This window comes from Haliotis asinina, chromosome 4 (assembly GCF_037392515.1).
Source record: "Haliotis asinina isolate JCU_RB_2024 chromosome 4, JCU_Hal_asi_v2, whole genome shotgun sequence".
In the NCBI taxonomy this organism is placed as follows: Eukaryota; Metazoa; Mollusca; class Gastropoda; order Lepetellida; family Haliotidae; genus Haliotis; species Haliotis asinina.
In genome coordinates this window covers 43,711,987-43,724,286 of record NC_090283.1, presented here as the reverse complement: position 1 = coordinate 43,724,286, position 12,300 = coordinate 43,711,987, and the positions used below count along the sequence as shown (strand labels likewise).

Here is a 12,300-nt window from a genome sequence, read left to right as displayed (position 1 = left end):
TGGTGAGTTCGTTTGATCTGAAGACTCCTGAGGGTCGATTCCTAAATGCCAGCGAACCCTAAGTGGCGTCAAATGTCGTTTTAGGGCAGTGACATACAGCACAAAACGAGTATCGATTCTGGACCACACGATCTAGTGATCAACGGCATGAGCATCTACGCAATTACATAATGTCAACCAAGTCAGACCATCCCGTGAGTGAGTTAGAATTCAGAATTTCAGCTCACGGTTGAAAGGTTTCCAAAGGTGATATAATTGTTAGACGATTACAAATTAATCGAAATCCCACGAACTCTCGTATTGCTGGTCAATCTAGGAAACAAATAGGGCGGCTCTGCAAACCGAATCCCTACACCTCAGGACGCCAGTCCTTGCAAAGCTTAGAAGAAGTGTCATTTCTTTCACTCGTGCGCTCCGAATCGTTAAGGCCCGGGGCAGAAAGGACTTCAGCAATTCAGGCTTGCCATAAAAGGCGACTCTGGTTGTCGTAAGAGGCGACAGACTCGCTGACCTGGTTGACACATCTCCTCGGTTTCCAGCTGCGCAGATCGATGCTCATGCTGTTGATCACTGGATTTTCTGGTACACACCCGATTACTTACAGACCGCCGCCATATAACTGGATTATTGCTGAGCGCGGCGTAAAACTAAACTCACTCATTCACTCACCTTCCGTAGCTATGGTAACCTCTCCTTCGCAAAACTGAAAAAAACTACTTAAAATTTCAGTATTAAACCATACCTTGGTGTCCCCGGGGTAACATCGCTGACAGATGAATATTGCTGATGTTGGCGAAAAACACCCACGTCATTCATACCGACATGTACCATCGTTAAAGATTACCTATTAGTCCTCGTGCATTGATGACTATCTCACATGCAGTCTTCGATCTGACAAGGCTGAAGTACTTACTTAAATGACTTCTCCCTTTCGTTGCGTTTAATCAAATATGCATGAAAAACTAGCGGGCTCAGTGAAAGTCGATAGCGCTTTTATCAGCTGGGTGAGTGAGTGAGTGAGTGAGTGACAGTCGCGTTGCTCTCATCGATATTCTAGTTGTTTGAAGGCTGTCTGTAAATAATCGACATCAGGAACATGGATATAACATCTGGACCAGACAATCCAGTGATCAATAGCAATTGGGACTGCGTCAACCAAGTCAACAAGTGTCACCACGTGCACCTGATCCTGTTAGTCCCCTCTTACAACAAACGTGGGTTGTGGAAGATCAGTTCTAACCCGGATCTTCATGAACTGAGTGCGTGAACTGGTTGGAGGGGGACTGGTGGGTGTTTGAGTGAGTGAGTTTCGAGTGAATGGGTTAGCGGGCAGTGAGTGCAGGAAAGACTGAGTGCTTCTATAGCCTCAGCCAGTACAAGTGCATAACAGAGAGCAAGTCTCCATTACTGCAGCAACTTCAGCAACTTCAGCAACTGTTCTTTGTAAAATATTTCCATGTCCGGTCCTGGTTTTAGACTACTAACGCACATGGGTTACACCACCCAGTTATCTCCCCTTCGCCTTAACCTACTGACCTCGTGACACAGGGCCCAGACATATTCGATCCCCGGCCAGATGGTGACTATTGATCTTGGTCAATAAAAGGGTACATAGTCCCAGAAGACTCAGCGACGTCATAACGTATTTACCACAAACTCTTTGAATAGATCGTATACACGCGGAAGCATGTACGGGACCAAATGTCTCTTTGGCTCAAGTAGCAGATAGTATGTACAATGTATTCTCACTCGAGGTCACCGAAAGGCCATATCGAATTCGCATAACCAAATTCTTTCTTGAGGCTAGCTTTGAGAGATGAAATTCTTATTTTTCTTAAATTTTGTTGCGTACCATTTTTTTTGCGAGTTAACCTGTTTTGGTGGTAATTCTTTATATCTACAGTACCTAAAATCAACGTACGTGAAATAATAATGTCGGCAAAAGGTGGCTATGACCAATCATGGAATCGATTTTCACCAACCTATTTCTCGTAAAATGAGAGTACGGGTTCGGGTGATCAGACTCGCTGACTCGGTTGGCACATGTCATTGTATACCAGTTGCGCAGATCGATGCTCACTGGATTGTCTGAACCAGACTCGTTTATTTCCAGTGCGTCATGGTATTGCTGATGTGCTAAGCGACAAATATCGGGGGAACAACATAACTCTGTAACCTGTTGTTGTGATTGCTGTCGATTGTGTAGTGGGTGCGGGTTTACGTTATTTATTAACACTCCAGCAATATTACCCGGAACTCCAGCAATATTACCCGGAACTCCAGCAATATTACCCGGAGTATTGACTGAAGTAACCATGCTGGGTATCAGTTCGTTTAGTATCATAGAGTATTTACTCTGCAGGAATATCTTAAGACCAGGGGCCCCTTTCACAAAACACTCGTAAGCCTAAGGTCTCGTAACTTTTCTCGTAGCATTCCTACTTCCTATGTTACAGTATAGGAGGTACGAATGCTACGAGAAAAGTTACGAGATCTTAGGCTTACGAGAGCTTTGTGAAACGGGGCCCAGGTACCCATTTGCGCAGATCGATGCTTGATTGATGCTTTCTGATGCTTTGGATCCTTTATGGTTAGTGAGTGTGTGAGTTTAATTTTACGGTGCACCCGGCAATATTCCAGTTATATGGTGGCGGTTTGTAAATAATCGAGTCTGGACCAGATAATCCAGTGACAAACAACATTAGCATCGATCTGCACAATTTGGAACAGATGACATGTGTCAACCAAGTCAGCGAGCCTGACCATCCGATCCCGTTAGTCGCCTCTTACGACAAGCATAGTCGCCTTTTATGGCAGGCATGGGTTGCTGAAGGCCTATTCTACCCCGGGACCTTTACGTGTCTTTTGTGGTTAGCACTGATCTTCAGTAACCCATGCTAGCCGTAACAAGCGCCTACGGGATCGGGTGGACAGACTCTCTGATATGATTATCGTATCTCAAGCCATGCTCATGATCACTGGATTGTTTAGTCAGGACTTGATTTCTTACAGCCCACCGCCACATAGCTTGGACATTGTTGCGTGCGGCATAAAACAGCACACAAACAGTCGCACACTCACTCAGAAAACAGAAACAAACTCACTCACTCACACACTAATGATGCTTTGATGGGGTATCATGAGAATGTTATAAAATGCACATGGTTGCCAAAATAAACTGGTCAGACAAAGTTAGGGATACATGTAAATTTTGAAATTATTAATAATGATCTATGTATTTTTAACACACTGATAAAATATCAACCCTGAAAATACCAATATCCTTAACTTATAACTTAACCAGCAGATTATTTTAATGTTTCGGTCGCACAAGGAAGGGTCGTTTTTTCAGACGATGAACTCTAATCCATGAGCAATGAGGAAGTTTGAGCACGATATCGTTTTGGAAAGCCGAGCATCCGATACACCGACGATCTCTTGAGATGAATTACAGCACAAGAGTTTACTGTTCCGTGTAGTAAATGAACGCTGGTGCAACAGGATCCAGGTCATTCAAAGGTTGTTAGGGCAGTGGGGTAGCCTAGTGCTCAATGCGTCTGCACGTCACGCCAAAAACCCGGGTTCGATTCCCCACATGGGTACAATGTGTAGAGCCCACTCCTGGTGTCCCCCGCCGTGATATTGCTGGAATATTGCTAAAACCGTCGTAAAACTAGACACACTCTTTCCTCAAAGACTGTTTAAATTGACAAAGACATAATGGAGATCGACTATGGGTATTCCAACAAGAAACCCTATATCGAACCCAGGTGGGCATTCCTGACATTATCGACCGCTCGCTTGTCTGTAGATAGATAGATAGATAGATAGATAGATAGATAGAGAGATAGACAGGTGTGTGTGTGTGTGTGTGTGTGTGTGTGTGTGTGTGTGTATTTATGTAGGTAGGTAGGTAGGTAGGTACTTAGGTAGGTAGAAAAACTTAGATACTGCTGACAAAAAACCCCCAAAAAACCCAAAACATTACCGCTGCAATCGCGACAAGAACAGCTTCCATATTTAATAACAAGACCCAGTGAGTCTCCGAGCTAACATTAAACACACAAAAAGGCAGCATTGTCTGCAAAATTGCAAGTTTATTTCTTAAATTCTTAAATCAATGATAAACAAGAATGGTGAAAATTGCACAGGAAGCAGTCGGCGATTACGAAGATGGGTTATCTTCCCTTGTTACACATTAGCCAGATCAGATACTGTTACCCTTATTCATCACGGACAAATGGACATCAGTTTCAACTGAATTTTCTCTGAACAATTAAGCGTCGTCAAAGACAACATCCCCGTTAGCTGGGCACTTCCTGTGTTGTTAGGAGAATCACGAGGTTACTATGGTAACGGCGTTGCATAGTTATTTAAATAAAGCCAACAGAGCATTCACATATAACTAGCTGTCACACGCCGTCTAAGAGTTCGTTGTCATGGAGACACACTAGTTTGGACTGTGAAAATCAACACGTTAGAACCGTCAAAACGCTTCGTACACCTGAGCTATATATATGAACGATTTATACCACTACTAACATAACTAGTAGTTAATACCCAACTGTGATATGTTATCAAAAAATGAACGATTGTCGTAAAATGGAGGAACGTCTTGTGGTAAAACAATAAGAGATACCGCACCTGAATGTTATACATGCGTTCATTTTTGGTAGACCGTAGCCATTGCTTCAGTGAACTAGCGACAAAAAATTCAGTGATATTTTGAAAAAAATACAAAGGGAAACAGCTAAAAGTGAAAAGGGAAATAACTTCTCTTTGGAAGAAAGTATTGTGTTCACTTATAAAAATGAAGAGTAACTTTGGACATTTGTGTTCTGCACTGTGTTAAACTAAAACAGAAAAGAGTATATCATTAAAACTGCATACACTATAATGGCACATTCACAAACTGGGTTCCGTCTTTTCATGATCTTGAACTGGATCTAGCTTTTATGTCCCTACGGGGCATACGTGTTTCCCGCAGTTGCGAATCAGTTGTCTGACCGTGATATCTAAATACATTCATTCATAACCCTGCGGTCATTCATAGGGATATCATCAATCTTGACGTCATTGAGTGAGTGCGAGCGAGCGTGAATGAGTGAACGTGTATTTCAGTTTGAGCACGTCGTGTCAGCTTAAAGCCGGAATGGATGCAATCCGCTGGCCCATACAAGTCTGGTTAAATATATAACGTGTTATTTTAAAGGAATACTATTTATTTAACCAAAAGACACATTGGATGTGCCCTGCTCTACCCGTAGCACCCTCCATTCGAAAAAAAATGCCTAAATGTTAATGCCTAGAATTACTTTTAGCCTGACACCGCACAGTTCTATCGCCCGGAGACAAGCCAGACAATCAAGTGATCGATTGAAAAATCTGTCATATAATATGGAATTACGACTGATGAATAGGAGTAAAAAGATTCCGATGCTGGTCCCGAGACACAAATGGTTTGTAACGTTCCACACAGTCGTTACTCTATTTTATCATAAGTTTGAGAATGTCGTAGCGCTTCCCCAAAAACGTTTGGGGGCCAGTTTTAATGCTCGGCACGAGCATAACTCTGACCAGTCTAGAAAAACTCAGTCTTGGAGAGTCTAAGATTCGAACCAATGGCCATATTTCCAAACATGCCTCCGATGTCAATGACGTCAGACATAATGACGTTTAATATTGTTTTCCAGAAAGTATACAGGTTTATCTTTGCGATGGCGACAGCCAGTCGGAACTTTTTATGTTTCTATAAACCGTGCAATTTTTCACATTCAAGAATAACCATTTTGATTTGTGGACAAGCATTCGCGTTTGTTATTCTTCAATCTGACGTCTTTTCAATATGTGGACTGTACAGGATCCTATCAGACAGAATATGTTCAAGGCAGGATGTTTTTATCGTAGACATTGTACATATTCTGACACTGTAAATGTTGTACATCAATCAACCTTTTGTACATAGGTAACCGTCAATACCTGACCGAATTTTAAGGCGCACGCATCGATAATATAAGCAAATAGTTTACTCTACATCAGCCGTAGAAAGCATTGACCTACTTTGGGGATTGATGATATCCTTTAATGACTTTGGGAGTACATCTTACTGTACACACTCTCTGGTAGCCACATCACAAAGCCGGCACGCTGTAAGCAACATTCCACACGGTGGTACAGAGGCAGGTATCGATTCATGGGTATGCCCAGGTAAATATCACCTGGACATCGTCACGAACCAACTCTAATGCTCACACACAGACATCGTATCCGCTTGTCCGACAGCCCGAGACGAAGTATTTGTGCGGGGGACAAGTTTTCCGTAGCCATCGTTGAGTAGAATCATTTCAGGACTGTAATTGTGAATCAGTTCGCAGCACTTGCAAAGTTAACCTTCGAAATCTGCTTGTCCGACAGCCCGTGACTAATAATAAGTGCAAGTGAGAAATCAGTCTTACGTTAGTAGTCCTCATTGAATAGAATCATTTCAGCGCTATAATTTTGAACCAGGTAACAGCTGGCCTTTCAAATCTGCTTGTCCGACAGCCCGTGACTAATATTTTGTGCCTAGGACAAATTAGTCTTACGTTAGAAGTCATTTTGATATACATTTTAACAAGTTCGCAATGCTTCAATGTTACAACAAACTGGAACAGAATAATACTGACAGATTTTACACACATAAAACATTTTAGTTTCGTGCACGTATGACTGGCTACAAATTCTAATGACTAGCAACACAGATTTACCACAAGTTCTATGGACAGTTATTTTAAAAAACCCAAAAAGTGAAAAGTCGCATAGCACTTAAATATACTCAGAGGAATCTCAGAGTGTTACTTTGGAAGCAAAAGAAGATTCTGATAAATGTGTTTTTATAGTCGATGTTAAGTTTGCTATCACTCAAAAACATCTTAACACATTTTTTTCATAGATATTTTTATTTTTTGGAGGGGAATAAAACTTGTATTGAGCAGTACACAAACATCGTGTATTTGGGCTAAAACTGCCAGTAATTATCTTTGGTTGTTATCCATGGAAAACGTCACCAGATACAGTGGAAGCTGCCCAAACTGGCATCTATCTTATCCAGCATGTTGTCGATCGACACTGACAGCATCTAAGTTCCCATCGTGGCTTGTACAGTTATCATCAGCTGTACAATCCGGCACATTGTCTAAAACGGATTATTTTTCCGTCTCAATGAGTGCCGGCGTAGACAGGTTCCACTGTATATATATATATGAAAAAAAAAAAAAAAAAAAAAAAAAAAACGTTCTTCGTTGTTTGTCTGACTGGGTCTCTTATCAGGTATTAAACTTTAAACTTACCATCGTTGAACTTGAATAGCTCACAGAATTTTCCTTTACCCTCTGTGCCAAAGTGGATGTCATTAGACACTTTTACAGACATCTTTACCTATCAACTTTGCGTTAATCTACCCTAGAGTGGGAGTTTGAAACAATCAACGTCAAAAACATCTAGTATTTTATGTCATAGGTAACAAAACGATATAACACGGTGTTAAAGGCGGTCTCCCCAGAGGCTAAAATGTATGCCAGCTTTTTCAACTGGACAGTTCAAACATGACTTTACTCGTCTCCAGTTTCATAGGTTGTCAGTGACCATGCTCAGTAGGGTAAATGTACGTAAAAGGTAAGATCACAGTTACGAAAAGCCTGCGTATATGCCCCAAATACTAAAGTATCCGTTACACACTTTTTATCTGCTGACGTACAAATACAGGACACGACTGCAACTGACCAACTGTCTAACAATGATGTGTTACTTAGAAAATCAAGTGTGTTCAGCTTTGGAAAACGTTTCCTTGTAAGTATTAATAATGATAAAGGGTAGATCACACTAAGATATTTTAATCCCTGAGTATATTAACCTAGAGTTACACAAGTCTCTCTGGTAAGTGAGTGAGTTTAGTTTTACGCCACTTTTAGCTATATTCCAACAATAGCATGGTGGGGGATACCAGAACATGGGCTTCGCACATTGTTCCCAGGTGGCTCTAAGGTAATAATGAATAGTTTAAATGATAATTTCTGTAAATGATATAAATAACATACTGGCGTCCTTGGAGGTATTGCTCTGTTATCTAGACGTGCCTCTTTCATAATGACTATACACCCATGGGTTTAACATTCATTACAGCCTTGGGCAAGGCTAACATTAACTTTACTACAACGTATTACACTGTTTTCAGCTTTACGGCTATGTTACACACGGCGTTGTGAGTGAGTGAGTGGGTGGGTTAGGTGTAACGCCGCATTTAGAAATATCTCAGCAATATGGCGTGGATACCAGGAATGGATTCACACACTGTGCCCTCTGGGATCGAACCCGAGCTGACGCCACAGCGCTACCCACCACCCCTATTGCGTTGTCAGTGAGTTTAGTTTTATACCGCACTCAACAATATTCCAGCTATTTGGCAGAGGTCTGTAAATAATCGAGTCTGGACAAGACAATCCAGTGATCAACAGCATGAGCGTCGATGTGATGTGATGAAATGTGTCAGCTAAGTCAGCGAGCCTGACCACCCGATTACCTTACTCAGGGGTTACTGAAGATCCATTTTTAGCCGGACCTTCACGAGTTATGGGTCTATGTATACGCAAACTAATGGTCATCAGAAAATGACTGGACCCTCGGGATGAATAATATATTGAATCACCAAACATAACCAACAAGTCCCAGTGGCTGTACAATCCATAAGCTAGGAACATTATATGCTACACTAGACTATGTCTTGTTTACACAAAAGCTACGGGATCGATATGAGTCTTATTCTTATAAATAGGTGCCCATTTACATTGTCGAATCCATTGGGTCGATGGACAGGATGAAATAACAAGAACAATAAAGCGTATTTATCTGAATACGCTACTGAGAATTGGAAATGAACTAAAACAATGGTTGTCCAAATGATTCAGAGAGAACTGGAAGTAAATACATGTAGAACACCAGGAAAACATTTTCTTCTTTTCCTGTAATAACCTACATTTTCAGGGTATTTTTTCATGAAGTTTATTCTGAATTAGATAGCAGTCAGCTGCGAAAGAAGATACCGATCTTCTTTTTGAAGTTTTCCGAAATCGTAACTTTTCAGAATAAATTGATGAAAGAATGAGTAAAGAGGTTAGTCTTTAACACCGTGTATACACTGGGCTTTGAGTCTCGCTGTTGTCATAATGTACTCAGAGTAAAATACATTATTGCAAAATCACTTTCTGGACATACAGAAGTAAATAATCTATAACACAGCTGTCAAATCACGGCAAAAACAACAGAGAAAAATGGACACAATATATTAATATTTGATGAAAAAAATAAATAACATTAAACATACGTTGGAATGAATAGAAGATCTGAATTTGTATATTTGGCTATCGCTGGGAGTTATGTATTTGATTGAACGTTTCCATGTGATTCAGTATTCATAACACTAAATATTGGTCTCCTGAACTGTTTTGATAAAGAATTTGAACACCTAGATTTAAGAGAGTTTTGTCTTGCTCTAGGATTTCAAGCCGGGGGACTCCAAAATTGGCTTCACAATTTATATCCATGGGAGCTATTGGAATGAGCTATTGGAATGAGTTATCCGGGTGACGACCTTTCATATGAACTGTCGACATTTCCAAACCCCCGGGTCATTTTCAAGACAGCTTGCATTAAACTTGCACATTGAACTATGGCATTATCTTATGAGACATTAATATGGCTTTTAACAACGAAAGTCGAAGAAACGTAAATGATAAGGAAAGAGACGAATGAGGTGTCAAAGATAACCTCTACAAGATAGCAATGCAGTAAATTACGTTTATAACGAACTCTTGGATATAACGAACAGTTGTATATAACGAACAGTTGGATATGACGAACTGCTGGATATAACGAACAGCTGGACATAACGAACTGTAAATATAACGAACTGTTGTACATAACGAACTGACAGATATAACGAACAGTTGATATCACGGACTGTGATAGAACGATAGAACAAATAACGGAGATAACGAACAGTTGTATATAACGAACTGTTGGATGTAACGAACTAACGGGTATAACGAACTGCTGTATATAATGAACAATTGGACATAACGAACTCGTTGATATAACGAAGTGTTAGTGTTTGTTACTGCCACTTTATGTTTGTCTTAGTCTTATACGGCATGCGTATACTGCCTGAGTGTAGTTTTCCGCCGCCTTTAGCAATATTCCAGCAATATCACGGTGGGCCTCCGAAATAGGCTCCATACATTGTACCCTTGAGGGGCTTCAAACCCGCGTCTTGATATTGACGAGCGAACACTTCAACCACTAGGGTACCCCGACGAGTACAATGTATGTAACAAATTATAGCGGTATGAAAATACAATTCGTCCCCTTGAGTGCGTTATAAACGTAGTTTACTGAAATTGATAAATAGAATAAATAACAATTACTAAAGACTAGTTGTAAACATGAACTTTGGCATGATCATCAACGATGTGTTGCTTGCAATACTTGATAAACATCCTCGCGAATGACGGGAGGATTGGGTCGTTACGTATATGAACCAGATCCGGGAAAGCTTTGCGGTAATGGCGCGTGGCTTCCTCTAGATTGTAGTGGGGAATCTTGGGAAACAAATGGTGAATTTGGTGGGTTCCGATGTTGTGGATGATGTCGTGGCACCAGCCGTAGTCACGGTCAATGGAGCTGACCTGACCCCTGACGTTGTCCCAGACGCCGTCAACGTACCACGGCACTTGCTCCTCCGTGTGATGCAGAAACGTTACGATGACGAGGAAGGACGCGAAAACAAATACTGGAACTCCATAATAGTATAACACATGGCAAAATCCCATTACCTGAGCGTAGGAATACACCCCTATACTCCACATTACGAGATAGGCGAGGGAGATACACACACCCAATATGTGCCGCGCGTAGATGGGATCGAAGGGGTTGAAGTGTTTCGTTGTACGGTGTTTGTATCCTAGCACAAGGTACATAAACCAGCCGAGCCCAAGGCCGAATCCTGGGAGGAAGGCACGGCCATTGTCGGCCTTTTCTCGAAGGGGGAAGAAAATTTCATCCTTGTCAATATTCCCAGTGTTTTTGTGATGGACGCGGTGGGATATCTTCCAACTGTAGTAGGGTGTCATCACGAAGCTGTGAAGGAACACTCCCACGCAGTCGTTGAGGAGCTCGTTGTTAGAGAAGGAACCGTGCCCACAGTCGTGCCCCACAACAAAGATCGCCATAAACATAGTGCCCTGGAGCAGCCAGTACACGGGGGTCAGAGCCAGACATAGGGACGTCGGAGCAAAATACCACACGGCCATTGTGGCCAGATAGAGAGCCAAAACAAGCACGAGGTCTTTCGCGGCATAATACAACGATGTGGAGACGGATGCTTCGAAACAGTAGCTTGGAATCTGACGTTTGATGTCTATTATCGAAGGGAATTTCTTTGTGGCTAGATCCTCTGTAGCTGAAATTGTCGCCGTACCGGAAGTCGTCTGCCTCTGAGCCATTTTTCGAGTCTGCGCAGTCACCACACAATCGAAAGGGTCCCAAGCTTTCTCAGTCAGACCTGAAAGCAAACGAAAATATAACGTCAAACTGTTAAAATACATAAACCTACAAAACACAACTAATCGCTGCAAGTGACTATTGTTCACTTCTTTCAGTGGTATTTGGAAACTGTTATGAACAAGAACGATCTTTTGTGGAACAAAGTCATTATTACAATGCATGGGACGTTTCGGTGAATATGGTGACACGTTACCTAGCGACATGACGTGAATAGTGGAAATGCTAATCGCTTGCTTGATAGCGGTGTTAGCATCTACATTGGAACAGCAAACCATCACAATAAATAATTATAATCAATAAATGTATTTATAATGCGCTCAATTCATTCGGTAAATGCTTATCACGATAACAATCAAAGCACATCACATTATTACCCCGGATAACCCAGAAGTTGAAGAATACAGAAGTTGTCTTTCCATAAAAATAACTCGATTATTTTCCATTTGACGATAAATAAGGAGACGTTGGAGAGTGAATGGAAAGCATACCTACCACTTCAACACCACAGACCTACTAATCACACATTCCCAATCTGAGACAAAGGTGTGATCGTTCACACTATTCAAAACACCATTGAGTGTGATCTATCTACTACCGGTGTGAACAAGAAGCACGTGGCCATATGGAGATGTAGGTCAATGCATTGGGTGTCAGATCAATAGACATATGCTATGTCGGAAAAAGCTTTATAAGCTGTTTGTGTGC

At 41.4% G+C, this 12,300-nt stretch overlaps 1 protein-coding gene across 1 annotated transcript; it reads right to left on the bottom strand.

Moving 5' to 3' along the window:
• Positions 1 to 10,463: 10,463 nt before the first annotated feature.
• On the bottom strand, positions 10,464 to 11,534 carry LOC137282496 (sn-1 acyl-lipid omega-3 desaturase (ferredoxin)-like). Its single transcript, XM_067814248.1, has one exon. It carries the CDS (start codon positions 11,532 to 11,534, stop codon positions 10,464 to 10,466), a length of 1,071 nt encoding a protein of 356 aa, XP_067670349.1.
• Positions 11,535 to 12,300: the final 766 nt, after the last annotated feature.

Bases quoted from the DNA above. Each gene is read 5' to 3' on its own strand.
- LOC137282496 (XM_067814248.1), bottom strand. From the start codon at position 11,534: ATGGCTCAGAGGCAGACGACTTCCGGTACGGCGACAATTTCAGCTACA.